Genomic DNA, 17,049 nt, shown 5'->3' with positions numbered 1-17,049 from the left:
AATCCGGCAAAGAGTTGGTAAGTGTCGAAGGTGTGCCAAATGGATCTGCTACCAGTGAGACGGAGTGTTACGGTGCTGATCAAAGTTGCTCAGACCACTCCTCCCTCATACCGTCAGCATTCCAAGCACTCGTTTAGCATAAGCCGTATCCGTTTCATAGTCTAGCTTCCATCCGCTTGTTCGACCGCAATTGATTTAGTTCAAGGTGTGGGGGTAAAAAATTTGCTCAATTTCTAGTGTCCACTTCGTTCAAAGGTATGGTTCAATATTGACCTATCAATATACCTGTTTGCCCAGTGCGTCTTCGGGCATGTATCCACTTTCGTGAGTGGTCAATGAATCGGTGCCGCTGAGGCTTTACATCATGCTGAATGCAAACATAAGGAACTGGATCCTCCCGGGTGTAGATGAACCTCTGAGGTAACTATGCCGGGTGAAGTCAACAAGGAAATATTCCACCAAAATCGCTCGATATGAAATGAGGATGTGAGTGTTCTCAGACAAGACATTTTTCACAACAATGAGTCCCGGTTTCGCAATCTTTCCTCTTAACGCTGGACTAAAAGAGATCCAAAATCAATCGATATTGGCACACGCACACTCATTAGCATAAAAAGCCGTACGTTTGCTTTTATCATTCTTGAACTCACATACACAGACGTCGACAGGCCCATCTCTACATCCGTGTTACTCAGGTGACAAATGTAAGCGACCATTAAAGCTATCTATTTATCAACCTCACAGCCAAGCCCTTGTGTTTCGGCACGGCCCATTACATCATCGTTTGGAAGAGTTCATTCATCAGAGGAGTCGTTTAATGTCCACACGAGGTATCGATCACACCGAACAGTCAAACAAGATAAATGCTTCTCCCGCTTACCTCAAGTACAAGCGGGATGCTAATTTATGCAGCATTACAACTCCTTCTTCGATGGTCGGTGGTGGATTTTTTTTAAAGTTTAAGAACACGATTGTCATCAGTAAGTTGTGTGGCAATCAGATTGTGACACTTTTCACACCTCCGAACAATCTGAATCTGAGCAGATATGTGGATTTTTTGGCTGATTTGGTTAATTTTATGATCACGAGTCGTTGTCATTGATTTGGTTCGCTTAGGAAATATCGCTTAAGAATTTAATAAAATAAAATCCTATATTAAATCAATTTTATTTTTTTTATCTTTGACCGATTTTTATGCATTCTGCATCAATGATCTGAATATCTTCTTTCTGAATAATATTAATATGAGTCTGATAACAACATACCATACTACAAATCGTTTTTCGGTATCTGTAACTTTATTTCTGTTTTGTCATGCGTCACATTTTACCATCTAGTAGAAAAATAATACACCAACAATCTACTATAGCTTCTCTTGCACATTTTGAACACACTCCCAATGAGTATCCACAGAGCTCAGCAGCAGCTCTGGCCGGATTGCAGACTGCCCATCAATCCGCTCTCACAAACCGAGAACCGAACGTGATGACGGTCGAAATGAAGAAAGGATTCCTTGTTTTGTACGCTCGAGTGATAAACGCTTTATTCCCACGCTTCGTGTACGGAAAGATATGTACCCCTTCTGTAGGCGCTCTGTAGTATGCTTTCCTCTTCTCGTACACTAATTTATTCACTGTTTGCCCTATTGCTACTTAATGAAGTCGAACGCCACCTAGTGAGGAGAGAAATAGATAACAGCAGGTGCGTTAATACATATTCTACAGGAACTCTGATTCTTTCAATCTTTCTCTGGCACGTGTACTTACTTGCATGATCACATCCCGGGTACGGTGCTGGTGCTGCGGCTGGTGGACCGTAAACTGGTGCGGGAACCGGAGCAGCGTATTGTACGGGAGCTGGTGCCGGAGCAGAGTATTGCACAGGAGCTGGTGGCGGTGGTGGTGGTGGCGCTCTGTACACTTGAGCTGGGGCAGCGTACTGAACTGGAGCTGGAGCTGGGGCAGCGTACTGAACTGGAGCTGGAGCTGGGGCAGCGTACTGAACTGGAGCTGGAGCTGGGGCAGCGTACTGTACTGGGGCTGGAGCTGGGGCGGAATACTGAACTGGAGCAGGTGCTGGATCAGCGTAGTGCACTGGGGCAGGTGCTGGAGCAGAGTAGTGCACTGGGGCAGGTGCCGGTGCAGGGTAAGACACGGCAACACTTGCGTGATATGCTACTGGTGGTGGTGGTGGCGGTGGTGGCGGATGTGCAGCATAGGCCTGGCCATGTCCACCACCCTTGCCTTTGCTGAATAGCTTTTCGAACAGCTCCTTCTTCTTATGAAGCAGGTCAAACGTCGCATCACTAAAGGATACCGCCACAACCACCAGACACAACACCGCAATGACACGATTCATTCTGGACGAGCTATAGCTTACAACCGAACTGATCCTTCCTGAGGCACTGTTTAGACAACCGTGTAAGACGCGTTCCGTGACCGTACCGAGACTGACAACTATCCAGCCGGATGTTGGTCTTTTTGTTACCAACCGGCCAGCGGCACTGCCCGAACAGTTCTTGGCCACAATGGCCACACCAATACACTACCACCACCCTTACTGCTTACCGATCTAATGCTGTATCTAACATGTCTTCCCACTCCGCAAAATAAAGAGGCATAACAAAAAATGGAGGAAGGAGTAGAAGAACACACGTCGCGAGACATTCAGCCTCCGGCAGATGAGAGATCTCAAACCCGTTTTCAAGACCATCACATTGACCATATCGGTTAAGCAATACCGGAGACATCGTTTCTTACCGAATGGTGGGAGAACGCAGTCCCCACCAAAGCACTGACCCCCACGGGACCATGGCAATAGACTTATGCTAATTTTTCATTTTCGATTCATTTTCTGCCAAAAAAAAAAATCCAACGTTGTCCAGCCGACCAAAGCCGAAAGTAGTCGCATTTGTTCCTGGTTCCCGGTATTCCTGGTGTAGGGATCGTGTTCCTCTTTGCGGGAGATCGTTCAAGCTGACCATAATTTCTGAGATTCGTTGGATGTGAAATTTGTTTATGGCTAAAAAAAGAAGTTGAAGCACCTGAGAATATGTTGCCATTCCTGGACGTTTTCGGAACAAATTAGAACCAGGCGATCGTTAGGTAATCTGCTACTAAACGGATTTTCAACTGGTTCGGCAGTTCGAGAACATGTGTCACTCTCCCTCTTCTTGGTGGAACGCGGAAGAATACGCAAATGGGGTGTTTCTGAGGACGGTACCGTTTGCCGTACGAACTGCCGAAACGAACCGGCTTTGAAGAGAAGATGTTTTAGCAGACTTTCTTTGGTTTGCCAAAAAAAAAAACTGGCAGCTCCACTGATAGGAGGATCATGATGCATGTAAATGAGATAAACAGGTTCTTTTCTTTCTTGGACACGAAACGTTCCTTCTGCAACGCATGCAGAAGAGAAAATGGTGAAACTCGTGTACAGTATACGAAACCAGATTCCGATAAATGAATGTCTCGAAATAACTGCCCGGTTGAGAATATTAGATATTTCCGGGTACGATGTAGAGTTGTTGTTTTTTTGCAATTCGGTCCGATTAGATAATTTTGATTCTCCAAGCTTTAAATAAATCACTGTATGGTGTTTCTATTAGTCTGTTTGTCTTCTAAACTTAAGTTATCAGTAAAAATACTTTACCTATCCCAAGCAGTGACAAGTTTTTCCAATCGATATCCGTTTTATAGTGGGGTTTGCTTCATGCAAACATACTTTAAGCAAGAACTTTAAGAATAATTTGTGCCAAATATGTTGCAAAACTGACCACCAAGAATTGGAACACCGGTGGATTGGGCATGCTAATTCTATTAGATCGCTCTGTTGTTGTTGCTGGAGCTCAGCATAATTGCGCAACGAACGTTCGCACGAGTCCTTCACAGAGAAAGAAGAAGCAAAACTCGTCCTCGTAGGAATGCTTTAGACGAGACGATTAGAGTTCACTCCGTTGTGAAGGTGATTACAAAATTAAATTAACACCAAGCCCCTAACCATCACGATACACATCGTCGCCTGAGGATCTGATCGGTAGTGCAAACATTGGTTCCAACCACCAACCGTAAAATACATACATTACCGTCTTGATGCTGTTGCGAAAGCACACCCTTATGCGCTCACAACTGGAGGCGCTTATCACCTGCAAGGTGACATCGTTTTCGGATAAAAAGTAAAAGCGTTAAACACATCGGAAGGGAAGAAAGGGAACACCAACTACTATTTCCTTCCCATTTTTCCATTTTGTTTGCCATCGTCTTTGCAGGTCGTTGTTGGTTACTTGTTTAATATTTCAACCTTGGTGTTTCTCAACCGATTTGCCCTGTTCGTGATAAGCTCGTGGCGCGCCAGTTCCTCCTCCAGGTGGGCTATATTTCGCTTCTGCTGTTGGTTGAAGCTCTTGTACGCCTCGATCAGCCCAATGTATGTGCTCATTAGTGTGCGCAGTTCCTTCGGCTTGAGGTTTACCATCACATCCGAACGGAGGATCGCCCCGAAGGTGGGCAGCGGTGGTGGTAGCGGTAAGGGATGAAGCTTTTGAAGGACGGATACTGGGGTGCGGCACGCACCGGACACTGAATTACGTCGTCGATCATCCGGGGCCAATGATCCGGCATCGGTAGGGCGTTTCTTCTCTTCGCTCGTGATGTCGAGCTTGAGAGGGTGTGGAGGCGTGAGCGCATTGGTAAAAATCGTAGAACTTATGTCACTATTTTGTTCAGTCGAATGCATTCCCACTATCGCGCGAGTCACGTTGCCGGTCGTGTGTGGCACGCTTTCCGTTACAGCTGTGTCGGAAAGAAGCTGTAAGCTACCAACACTGGCTAGGGTGTGATACACTGTGGTTGGCTGCGGTAACACTGTAGTGGTGCTTGCAGACACTTCGACCGAACTGTTGGTCGTAGTTTTCGAGGTTAAGGTCGACGGCGTTGTGGAAGGTGCTACTCTATCTTTTACGTTCGCCGTAACCTTTTCGGGTGAATTTCCCTGCTCGAATACCGTATGCACACCGGGTCCGTACTGTAGCAGATAGGACACTTTTTCTATTCCCTCACAAATTCCCGGCCGTATCAGTACAAACACAAAACTGAGGAGCGATATTGACACGCCAGTCTTCATTGCTTTTGTCGAGAAATTCCTTTTTAACTTCCAACACTGAGCTTCCACCGTCTGAAGAACGAAGCACTTCAACTTACCTGCAGCACGTACGCAACGGTTCTGGTAGCTGGTAACAGGATTGGGATGCTTTCCAAAGCTCGGTTACAGTAACAGGCTCCGTAAGGAGTGCCCGGTGCCATAGAATGTTCTCTTTTTTCTTTGCCTTGTGATGAAACATCATTTCTTTCCCACACTTGCTTTGAGCGACTTTCTTCGCAAACTGAACAGCGAATAAGCGAGTGTGCATGCTATCCAAGAATATTCTTTGTGATGGAGTTTCGTGCAAGTGCGGAGCTAACTGTTCGATCTGACAGTCATGGAGTTCCCGCAAACAAACGTCTTTCGATGTGTGTAAATCTATCCTGCTAAGATACTTAATTGGTCCTTATCACTCATTAATGTTATGTGGTAACATAAATACTCCTCTTTGAACTTTTAACGATTCAACAGTCAACAGAGATATTCCTTCCAGTTACAAACTCGGCTTACCGAACGTTTTCATACATCTTGCTGCACACAAAACATTACACCTTTCACTGATCAACGGAGAACAAATTCCCCAGAACTCCAACAGCGGAGAACAAAACGAGGCTCTGTGGTCTGAAAAATAAATGAACTGATCTTCTTATTGGAACCGATCAGTATTACGAAGAACCTGTCCCAGAGCACACCATACGACAATGCGGTGCACCGTCGTTGGTTGGCCACATTTTGCCACCCTGCTGATAATTGCCATCGTTCTGGTGGAGACGAAAAAGTTTCGCATTCTGGACGAATTTCAAGACTACAAGCAGGACTACAAGCGGCTGATGGGAACGGTATCGAAACGGCTGAACGTGCAGATACTGGACTTTGCACACCTTGTACGACAACTTGAGCAACTTCACGAGAAAGCGATGTGGCAAAGCTATGAAAGGTTATTTTATGAAAATGCACCATATTTGTGGTAGAAGTTTGCAACTAAGGAATAAAGCAGTACAAATATATAAGTTATACTGAACGGATTACTACGTGTTGTACTTTTTACACAAATTATGGATCGAAATATCACATTTCTGTTATGCTTCTTAAAGTAATGAACAAAAATAAATAAGTATTTTTGTGTTAGTAATAGAATAATAATCATATAATTTTAATGATATATATAACTAAGTAGTTAATAAGCAATGTAGTTAATTAATTAATAGAAGACCACACATTTTAGAGAAATGTATTCAGTCATATAAAGAAAAAGAAAGAAACCTAAATCGAAATACAAAGGAGCAAACCGGAAAAACACTATTTTGAAATATTACAAATAGAACTGATAAGCAGACAATGATGTTTAAAAGATATCTTTAAAACCCTAATATGAATAATAATATAATAATTTTTAAATGGTAAATAAATGTTTAAAAAAGGTATATTTGATTTGTTACATACTTTGGTTAGCTAATCTCAGTGCTTGTGGTTAATTTATATACCATTTATGCAAATTGAAGAAGAGAAACTATATCAAATTTAAGATGTTTAGATCTTGCACATTATTTACAAACATTACCAACCTGCACAACTCTTGTACAAAACTTTTGAACAAGAACAGTTAGAACATGCATTTATAAGAAGGTATCGTTAAAAAGAATCAGCCAGAATTGTGGGAGAAAGTCCCAACCAACCAAATTTGATTGGTGAAAGTATTGTCAATCGATTCGTAGGAGGAGTAAACTTTAGACGCTCCCGAAGGAAAAGTTCATATAAAGGAGATTTTCTTCGCATGCGAATGGGTTATTGAATCACGTACCGTACAACCGGTGAGTACAGAACCTCCGGCATCCTTGGGAACCTTCGCAGATGTGGTTGTGTTTTCGCAATGTATTAATAATTGTGCATATTTTATTTTATCTCTTTGTAAAGACAAACATAAAACAACTATAAATATGTCCTGCAAGCATCTCGTTCTTTTAGCAGCCTGCACTGTCCTGTTGCTGATTGCGTCCGTCTCATCGGCAGCAGCTAGTGAATCTGTTACGAATAACGATCCAGAATCGGTGGCTAAATCATATTTCGGATACCAGCCGAAACCGAACGACTCGTACAAGAAGCTGGTGGAAGACGTGGATGAGTTTACGCGCCTTTACCTCGAAGAGTTCACTGCGCTGGGAGAGAAAATCGAAACCCTGCACAAGAAATTGTACCACCGGAAGGATAAAGATCATGGTGGATATAATTACAACGATATGGCGCAGATGCACAAACTGCTAAGCCAACAAAAGGCTGCCCTGGATGCGCTTCGTAGTGAACGACCAAGTGTTTAGGTGAACCATTGTACGAAATTACAGAAACGGATGTGACTCGCCTTTAAATTTAAGTATTTCACTTTTAGGTTGTTAATGGTTATAAGGAGGGAAAATCATGCTAAAAAATAAATCTACGTAATATGCATTTGGTGTGAAAGAGTATGTTTTCGAAAACTATATCACAAGTAAAAATATAATTATACAACTATTAAAGCGATGGTGTGTCAGTAATGGAGTAAATAAGTTGGAAGGTATTTTACAATGTGTAAAATGGTAGGTTTGACATTAAATGCCGATGCATTTTACATGTAGAGATTTTTTGTTATTGTTTTGTTTTCAAACATACATCGTAACAAGCCCAACGAGAAGATCCGTATGAAGAATTGATTTGTAGTGGATGTAAATATGCTGTAAAAAGAAAAGTATCAATAACTAACGTTATTCAACTATCAATAATTAAGTATTCATAGTTGAAATAGCAAAGGAAATTATTTCCGAAATTAGTTAATTAACCTGTGCATATTAAATAGTGTCTTAAATATTACTAACCCGGTACTATCATAGCCTTTTTATTTTTACAATAAAAGAAATTTACTCAATTTTAAGTGGAATGTAGCTTGTTGCAAAACCTAAGTGAAGAAACTCTCTGAAAGTACTTCTTTAAATCTAATAATATCATTGAAAAGTATATTATTACTTGGAAACAATCAGAACTCAATTAAATCGTGTAATCGAAACGTGTAATTATTAAAATTATTTATTATAAATTGATGTTACAACTGGCTTAATTTCTTTCAAAACTATACACTTAAATTTCTAAAGCTATACCTTTGTTTCAATACATGATAGAAGATATCAAACTCCTATTAAGTTGTTCAAAAATGATTGATTTACATTGATTTGACATCTTAAGTTGTTTAGATATCTTTAACGAAACTTAAAATGGTGATATGCATCAGACATAACGGTTTCGTTGTGGAAACAATATTAAAATGTGTGTAAGTGCAAATCCCATTCAAAACCAAATCCCGTAGAACAGCAAAGCTGTTATTTTATACAACTTTGAAAAACATTATTTACATCAATTCATTCAATATTTTTCGTTAATATTAATGGTAAGTATGTTATAATAACGACCTTCACATAAAAAAAACTGTTAGAAATAAGATAATTACTTCATATATATCACAGTAATATAAATACAAATAGTCCAACAAATAACCACTCAATTAAACGAGCTAATAAGGCATAACAATTATCAAACAATTATTAAATCATATGAACAGTATGATTCTTAATAATTTCCATTTTTTTCTCTGTGTCTTATTTCTGTAACCTCTCCATATTTTAGTTCTCTTTTATTCATTACCTTAATTTTTCTAAGTTTGCTACAAGTAATAGTGAATTGCTATGTCATTATTATGTAACTTCATTCCTTTACTTACTTATGTAACTTTATATACAACATAATAAGATGATTACAATGTTATTGTCAAACGATGTGTTATCAAAACAGACCCTCACATCGAAAAGAGACAGGAGAGAGTTAAAAATTCAAAAAGAGACTTCAGCTTCAGCTAAAAAGGAGTGTAAAGGTTCTTTTCCAAAACAACGATCATGCTAATTTTCCACCCTGATTGGTGAAAGTTCAAGATCACCTTTCTCCTCAAACCAAAAACTTCGACGATGGGAGGAGCTAGAACATTCTCCTGGAGAAATTTGTTGCATATCGAATGCACGTCCATATAAAAACGAATGCACAACGCTGCAATACGCTTATTGCTTTAGTAGAACTCTCTGTCACCACGGAGTGCATGAGGTGAGACACGTTCACAACGAACGGCACATATTGGCGATTTTATTCTTCATACAGCACACATGTTAATGGCTTTCTTTTTCGTGTTTTGTTCTAATTTGCCCACCCTACACTAACGCTGCCAATCTGCATTAGTGTTGCGATGGGTTTGACAGGAAAGCTGCTACTTCCGCTGTTTGGCGTGGTGTTGTTGTGTGGAGCGGTGTTTGGGGGTGACCTGAACTACGACGACATTAACTCATTGCCAACGGAAGAGAAACGTCGAATCATCCGCGAGCTGCTGCGTGCCCAGCGTGACATCCGCAGTGCCCTGCTCAAGATTCATTACAGCCTCAACGGCGAGGAGTTCGATGCGGACGGCAGGGAGGATCCGTACTGGCAAGGATGCTCGGATAAGGAGCTTGCTGGCTACAGAGAGTCGATAGAGACGAAGATGGGTGCACTGAGCAGCGGTCTTAAGCAGGCCCACAACCTGATGGACGAGGTGAATGATCGCATCAAGCCGCACTGGTACGGCAAACCGGGCTATGGCGGGGGTTCGTATGGTGAGTACGGTCCACCAGGCTACGGTCCAGGATATGGGCCTAACTATGAAGGTGGATACAGACCAACGGAGCCCGAAACTACCAGCTGGCGACCAACCACAGAGTCGTATGGTCATGGAGGAGATGATGACGACGATTATTATGCGCGGAATCGTCCGGTAGGTGGAAACCGCCGATACGGAAGGGAACTAGACGTGTCCAAGCAGACGGACAGTGAAACAGCACAGGCGCAGGTCAAAGCTGTGGATCCGATCGAGGAAAGCGCCGTAATTGAAGCGCTAGACCAGCTGCCCGAGGCGAAACAGTAGGGAACACGAAACTTGCGAAACACACCCGAACATCTAGGATTATTTATTAGGAACACCTTTGGAAACACGATCATACGCACAAAACACCGTTTATAATAAATCAACAATACAATGAAGTCTCACATCCAGTTCTCTTATATTATTTGCTTGAAATATCTTTACTGGCGAACACCTCCTTGTTTGCCTCCATCAGGCTGGCTAAAAGGTCCAGCAAAGCTTCATAATGTCCTGGCGGTACTTCGGTGCTGGTGATGATCGGTCTACGTTGCACACTGGGGCCGCGCGTTGTTGTTTCACCTTGGAATGCACTCCATAGTCCGGTCAGTGTGTCGATGGCTGGATGTATGATGATCAGCTGCTTCGTACCCAATTGTGCTGCATCGTCGATCGCCTCGGAAGGTGTCATCAAATGCAGCAACACAATACAGCAAATGGCAGTCGACACACGCATGACGCTGGTGGAAATGTTTGCGGGAATATCGTTGCGCTGGTTCAGATGATGATGTGCAACTGAAGCTTTGAAACGCGCGGGATCTTAACTTTCGCTACTACGAACGTTACTTTAACTTTCACTTGAAGTGGTTTTGTTAGTTATTTTTGTGCATCCGTTTGCGTGAGAAAGAACGCTTCATTGCAATTCATATCCAACGTTGAGTCGTAACACGATTCTTGGGAGGATTTTGTTTAGGGGAAGTATTTCGCTGTTCACTTTAATTATTGATTAATTTCGATTTACAGCTGGATCATAACTACATGACATTTATATCAAAGAAAAGTTGTATTTATTATGCAAACGATGAGAGTCAGACGACACAAACGACGAGTGACTATTGTTTTAGTACACTAGTTTTAGATGATACACGTTTGAGTACACGAAACTAGGTTTCATCGCCATATCTGCTTCTGATAGCATATTAATAAATTTAGCATATTAATATAAATTTTCCCATAAACTTCTGAAATGAAGTGATATATAAAATCAGTCATAAAACATTCAGGCCGCCAGGTGGTTTATATACTTCTTGGCGTAAAGAACTACGAGGACAAGCATGCCATTTCTGGTTTACTAGATTTTTTTTTATCACTTAGCCTGATAGTCGGTCCTTCCTACGGGGGAAAGATCCGGATGTGATTTCGGAATGGTCCTGTCCGTGTGAAGACCCACGCCGCTACCAATACACTTCCGCCCAAGACGTTAAAGGCGGTTAAGATGCATGATTTCTTGGAGATGATGAACACAAAAAAAATTAAAACGAAAAATAAATAGAAACATTTAAGGACGATAGAATTGATTACTTTGAACATTCGCTAGCTTCTAAACGTGGTGCAACCATTACATCGTATCTCCTCTATAATAGAAACCCTGCGCTTTATCTTTACCTAGTTCAGCCATCTTCGTTCAGTTTGCCTTAAGATTTGTGTTGTTTTTGATTAGATTCAGACAAATCCTACATTAATTCAGTGTCAGTTTTCTTATAAAAATATCAAACAAGTTTAAAATATTGCGATGAATGTTCCTCGCATTGCATACATATAGGCGTAAAAATGTTCGACTAGTAGACGAATTAACTGGGCAAGGCTAAATACATTTTTGCCCACTTACAAAATTTTCTTCACCTTTGTGTAACTTTTACTGTGTGCTTGGTTTGTTTCAGAAGCGCTGCATGTAACGCATATGAGCAGGAACACATTTGTAACACTTTAACAAGTAAAGTGTGCTTAAGTAGTAGCGTCAAATTGGACCTACACAACGGTAACGCAATCTCCCTAAAAGACGAGAGGGGTTCGTGAAAGTCAAAGATGTTGTATACATTATTAACTTGTCTATAGAATCATGTGCACCGTATCGCGTGTTTATAAATCCTAGCCTTAGAAATGTTTCTTGATGTAAAGTGACAGTGTGCTATAATCATTCCAGTGTAATTTACATATAGCGTAACAAGTCATTTATCTTTTTAAGCTCTCGATGCTCTGTTTCAGATGTGCACGATACTACTGATCCGTATTCTTAAATCGAAATGAACACATGTCGTTGAAGTCTCTGGTGAGGTAAAATATCATGCCTAATATTATGTTTGTTCGCGAAATCATGACTTCGCGGTGTTGTGCGAAATTGAGATGCACCTCGAGCATAACACCTCGATCGAAAACTTCGTCTTTTCTCTGTATGATGTCGTCATTGGGCGTGTAGTTGACATTCTTAGGTACGTGAACACGAGAGAACGATACAATAAAACAGATTTTGTACACATATGGGTAACCTATCATTAACTACACCGTTTACTGAAGACGTTGAGAGCATTTTGTAGGTCCGACAGATTACTCAGTCACCAAAGGTTGTAAAAAATTAACATCATCTGTATACATTAAACAGTTACGGTCAAGTAGAACACAGGAAATATCGTTGACGTACAATCAATGTAAACCAAGAATTAGATTTATGAAACCGGCATATAGATTTACAATACAAGAGTCTTCCTTCCTACGAACCTCAACATTACTGAAGCGTAGGAGCAACCCAGTCGTATACTTTTGTAGCGGAGCAGGTCACACACGATGGGATTGGTCTATAATTTCATGGATATAAATTTGTATTACCGATGAACGATTAAGTATGGATTGAAAATATTGAAAGTGTCACTTATCTGCTATTTCCAATATAAACACTATTATTACCAGCTTTATGTAAACTCTCTAGACGTCTAAGTTTAAAAACAAGTTCTTTTTTATTCTGGATGAACGGCTGCCCCGTATATCTTACAAAAGATACTCTTTACTATGCAGTTTCCATTAGAAATTTGTATCTCCCCCATTAGGATGCACCTTATCCCGGGAGTACTAGGTAGCTAAATACATTGTATTACGCAAAGAATCGAATTTAGTTTGAGAAAAATTCACAAAGAAGCTTATGTCAGAAGACCGTGGACACTGAAAAAACAATGCAAAAAATAGCTTAGGAATTTCATTCAGCATATATAAATTAATAATTGAATTGAATAATTGAAATCATTTGTCGATTCAAGAAGCTTTGGTTCAAACTCGATTCCTATTCGCTGTATTCGATAATGTTTGCGTAAACTGAAGTCGGACCGGAAACGAACATCTCCAAATTCACAGCGACGTTGTGCGTTTAGTGATTTAAGTTTTACTTCATCAATAGTTTTAACAAATTAATGACTGTTTGACAGTAATCAAAACTACCCAAAAATACGACTTAATAGCCTTTTGCTGGCATCATTCTTTACAATGCATTGATTACGATCATAAAGTAAAGCAAAGTATCCCGCATGGATGCATGCCACCCTATCACCCATGGAGACGGATCAAATTTTGAAAGCAACCTTAAACAACCTGCTAACGATCCGTAAACTCGAAATTATTCTTATCTCAGCGGTTGCAAATTGGGTTTTCTTTCACCATCTGCATTTCGCGAAGCACCGGACGGACCGGTCGGATATTTATGGCATTTAATTAGCTATTTTATTTGGAGGCTTTTTTCCCATACACACGGTTCCTTTTTGGCTGCATGCACCGAGAAGAGAATGTCAGAACATTGCGGCTATGGAGAAAATTCGATATGCGCACAGTTCAGTTTTGATCTCTACCTACCGCATCCTGTCAATCCCGAATCCGTGGATGTCGAAATGCAGAACTTGCTGCCAAAAGTAACGACGAAAGCCCTTCACTTTAACCTACATTTCGGGGTGACTTTCAGCCGTGCGAAAAGAATGCACCGTTCAATCCTGTTCTTGTACCCTTTAAAAAATTAATAACAACCAAACCGGCCTGATCCTTAAAGCGTTCGAGTGCGCCTATGAACTTGACCATGCGGCGACAAACACGTGTGCCCAAATCCCTTACGGATCGTGAAAACCGCGTGCAAGTGAAAGGTCCCAACGAACGGTACATTTCGCGGTGAGATAAGAGCCATAATGTTGATGCAGTGCGAAAATCAGCTGGTCTCGCGGTTACGCTGGAAAGAGCCCAAAAACACACAAATAACCACGCAACAAGATCCCATGAAGCGCGTCCGAATTGGGGAAGCGAAGGTTCTTCGCAGCGTTCTTACCGCTATGCCGCAAACGAACAGGAAGCATCCATTACGATAATTTGATACATTTGCAGTCTCTTTTCGAATGCGGTTCTTGTTCGGATCCCTTCACACCTTTCAAATGAAGTGCATATCGTTTGCTTTGATGAGCGCCTTTTATTCTTTGCTCTTAGCTTAATGTGTTCGGGATAGCGTTCTTACCGCCAGGACAAATTCGCTGGAAGTGAAAGGCGCCCACAGGCAAGCACACATCGGTTGGCAGGGAAACATTCGGATCTTCTTCGGATTCTTGTTCTTGGATTTCTGTTGATCAAAGAAGAAGGGCACATAACGGGGCATTCGGTGGCATCTCAATTGTTTCAGCGGTTAGTTGAGGTCTTTTTTTATATTTATTATTCATTTAACCACCATCATCGTGCGAGTTGAACAACAAAAATCGGATGATCGGGCAGGTTTCGGGAAAGGGACCATCTCCTTTCTAAAATATGTAGAACGCGTGCTTTATCGCAAGAATCACTAATTAGTGTTTTCGTGCATGCCAAACCTGAATTGCGAACGCGAAATTGCGGTTGTTTGCTGCCAAAAAGGAATGTACTCAATTATTCTTTATTTCTTTATTTTCAATCATAACACGGGGTAGCTGAAGGGATTGTCCCTTTCTGCTACGTCTTTAACGGACAAATGATACGACAGAACAATTGAGCTGTATTATTTTAAGCTTCTTTAGTCTTTTGGAATTGAGAGCAGCAAATGGAGAAAACATTGTTTTGCATAATCGGATTTTTATTAAATGTCCGCTTAAATGTACCACTTATCGTTTCATATTGTTTTCTTTACGTTTCGTGGACAAAGAAGCTTTTTCTTTTGATAATCGTTTCTTTAGTGTGATTAAGACCTAATCTAATTGAAACGTCATTTATACAAATTTATTACTAACAATTCCATTTTTTTAAATTATTTTGAATATTGCAACCATCTTCTGTTGATCTCTCTTTAATGTTTTCATTTTTCTTTCCTTTAAACCGGCTTACAAATGAATGTTGACTTTTTAATTTACTGTAAAAAGGTTTCTTTAACTTTTATTTAAAATAATATATCGACCCTGATTTCCACATTTGTAAGTATATTTGATCGTAATTATTGTTTGTCTTAATATTATACCTGTTAACCTGTAAATAGCATATTGTTTTGATGGGTTGAGAATTACCCAACCCAAGCACCCTCGATCAACGCTATCATAAGTCACGCATGTCCAGTGGCGATGATCGTTCCTCTCTCTGCAGCCGTTTCTTTGCTTCCTGCGCCTTGCGTACGAAGGAAAAATCGTATCCATCCCAACCGTTGCGTACGAATCCGGTCCGTGGTTTCACGGTGGTCGGTATCGAATAGTTCACCGGTTTCATACTGAACGAAAATATACTGTCGAGCGATGGCGGTGTTACGGGTGCTCTAGTGACGGTTGTTGAGGAAGTCATTTGTCTAGCCGAAGGTATCGTTGTTCGCTGAGTGGGACCATTACGGTTGATGCTTCGACGTTCTAAAAAGGCGGCAATTTTATCGACTTGTGCTCTGGGTGCTGCTTCCGGTGGTACTTGCTTTTGATTTTCCGAAAGGGATGCAACATTTTCTTCCCGAGGTAAAACTCTCGGTGGAATTCGTTCTTCTACGAAGGGATACTGTAATATCTTCGAAGGTGGAACCAAGCTAGGTGATGTGAATGGTTTTCTTGGCAAGGAGTCACCCAAACGGTACGGTCCACCGATCGCAGGAAGCGAACCTCCAAAGGGTAGTTTTGACTCTATTGAACTCGGTCTAAGATTGATTCTATTCTCACCCGTTGACGCCTGCGGTCGTCTACGGAAAGTAGCAGACGATTGTTCCACATCCAGTTCGAGCTCTTCCGATTCTTCCCGCGAATCGGCTTGCCATTTGTTTCTTTTCAGATATGGAACCTGCTTGCGTTGCTTTACTGGTGCAACATTCCGCGAATCATTTCCACCCTTTCGTCGATTGTTAACGTGGGGTGGATTATTGATTTCTTCGAGCTGGGTCTCGCCAGGTGGATACATGAAGTAGTGTACATAGTTGTAGTACTTATTACCGTAGATTTGTGTAAGAGAAGATCCTGAGTTCTGAGGTGCTGTTTCGAGATTTGTAGTCCGATCTGAAGAAGTTTCCGGTTGGGTAATCTTTTGCGTTGAATGCTCTGGAGCTGTCTTAGCACTGGTGGGTGCAATCGTAGTAGATGTAGTAACTGTGGTGTCCGTAGCGGTGGTAGCTCTTGCTGTTGTGACAGAAGCATTAGTAACATCCGATAAAATCGTAGACGACCCGACAGTGCTCTCTGTGTAGATAGCCTGAGTTGTGCTAGCTTCCTGCAGCGTAGTGCTGTTAGAACATTCAGTCACATCGTACAGTACGATCGGGATCTGTGCCGTTCGCTCATTGTATCTTCGTATCAGCTCTTCGTACGTTTGGGAAAGGTTGGCCGACTGGTTGCGTAGCATGCTTATCTCATCGTTAACCTTTGCCACCAGCTGTTGGAACTCATTCAAGCTAATCTGACGCTTTGCCGAAGGTTTTGTCGTCGCTCCGGCGGTGGTTGTGCTGATGATACTTCTGATGGTAGAGGTGCTAGAGATGACGTTGGCTCGTGCCAAGATAGGAACTGTCGGTGCACTAGCATTTGTGGTTGCTTTCGACGAGGGGAAGGATGAGCTAGTGGTGGTGCTGGAGAAAGTTGTACTCGGTGTAGTGGGGGAAGTTGTGGTGAGGTTTTGACCTTCGAACAGGGTAGTCGTAGCTTCAACTTCTTCAGTAGCGATCGTGCAAATAAAGCTTCCTAGGACAATCCATAAAATCAACTCCTTAGTTGCTAGCATCTTTGAATAAAAAA

General features: G+C 41.5%; 5 protein-coding genes across 5 annotated transcripts; 2 read left to right on the top strand and 3 right to left on the bottom strand.

Moving 5' to 3' along the window:
* Positions 1-1,652: 1,652 nt before the first annotated feature.
* Positions 1,653-2,358, bottom strand: LOC128712795 (uncharacterized). Its single transcript, XM_053807668.1, has 2 exons — positions 1,767-2,358; positions 1,653-1,672 (listed from the first exon to the last, which is right to left on the bottom strand). The coding sequence occupies exons 1-2, from the start codon at positions 2,356-2,358 to the stop codon at positions 1,653-1,655; spliced, it is 612 nt and encodes a 203-aa protein (XP_053663643.1).
* A 1,917-nt stretch (positions 2,359-4,275) lies between these two features.
* LOC128715388 (uncharacterized) lies at positions 4,276-5,118 on the bottom strand. The gene has a single exon (XM_053810280.1). The coding sequence runs from the start codon at positions 5,116-5,118 to the stop codon at positions 4,276-4,278; it is 843 nt and encodes a 280-aa protein (XP_053666255.1).
* A 1,955-nt stretch (positions 5,119-7,073) lies between these two features.
* Positions 7,074-7,451, top strand: LOC128712794 (uncharacterized). Its single transcript, XM_053807667.1, has one exon. It carries the CDS (start codon positions 7,074-7,076, stop codon positions 7,449-7,451), a length of 378 nt encoding a protein of 125 aa, XP_053663642.1.
* A 1,934-nt stretch (positions 7,452-9,385) lies between these two features.
* On the top strand, positions 9,386-10,102 carry LOC128715290 (uncharacterized). The gene has a single exon (XM_053810171.1). The coding sequence runs from the start codon at positions 9,392-9,394 to the stop codon at positions 10,100-10,102; it is 711 nt and encodes a 236-aa protein (XP_053666146.1). The 5' UTR covers positions 9,386-9,391.
* Positions 10,103-15,388: 5,286 nt separating this feature from the next.
* Positions 15,389-17,035, bottom strand: LOC128712793 (uncharacterized). Its single transcript, XM_053807666.1, has one exon. It carries the CDS (start codon positions 17,033-17,035, stop codon positions 15,389-15,391), a length of 1,647 nt encoding a protein of 548 aa, XP_053663641.1.
* Between the last annotated feature and the right edge of the window lie 14 nt (positions 17,036-17,049).

The sequence above is a fragment of the Anopheles marshallii genome, chromosome 3, assembly GCF_943734725.1.
Source record: "Anopheles marshallii chromosome 3, idAnoMarsDA_429_01, whole genome shotgun sequence".
Classification (NCBI taxonomy): domain Eukaryota; kingdom Metazoa; phylum Arthropoda; class Insecta; order Diptera; family Culicidae; genus Anopheles; species Anopheles marshallii.
Note: the sequence above shows the minus strand (reverse complement) of the source record. Positions and strands in the feature narration are given on the sequence as shown.

Bases quoted from the DNA above. Each gene is read 5' to 3' on its own strand.
- LOC128712795 (XM_053807668.1), bottom strand. From the start codon at position 2,358: ATGAATCGTGTCATTGCGGTGTTGTGTCTGGTGGTTGTGGCGGTATCC. The intron at 1,673-1,766 runs GTAAGTACACGT...TCTCCTCACTAG, and splicing joins CCCGGGATGTGATCATGCAA to GTGGCGTTCGACTTCATTAA.
- LOC128715388 (XM_053810280.1), bottom strand. From the start codon at position 5,118: ATGAAGACTGGCGTGTCAATATCGCTCCTCAGTTTTGTGTTTGTACTG.
- LOC128712794 (XM_053807667.1), top strand. From the start codon at position 7,074: ATGTCCTGCAAGCATCTCGTTCTTTTAGCAGCCTGCACTGTCCTGTTG.
- LOC128715290 (XM_053810171.1), top strand. From the start codon at position 9,392: ATGGGTTTGACAGGAAAGCTGCTACTTCCGCTGTTTGGCGTGGTGTTG.
- LOC128712793 (XM_053807666.1), bottom strand. From the start codon at position 17,035: ATGCTAGCAACTAAGGAGTTGATTTTATGGATTGTCCTAGGAAGCTTT.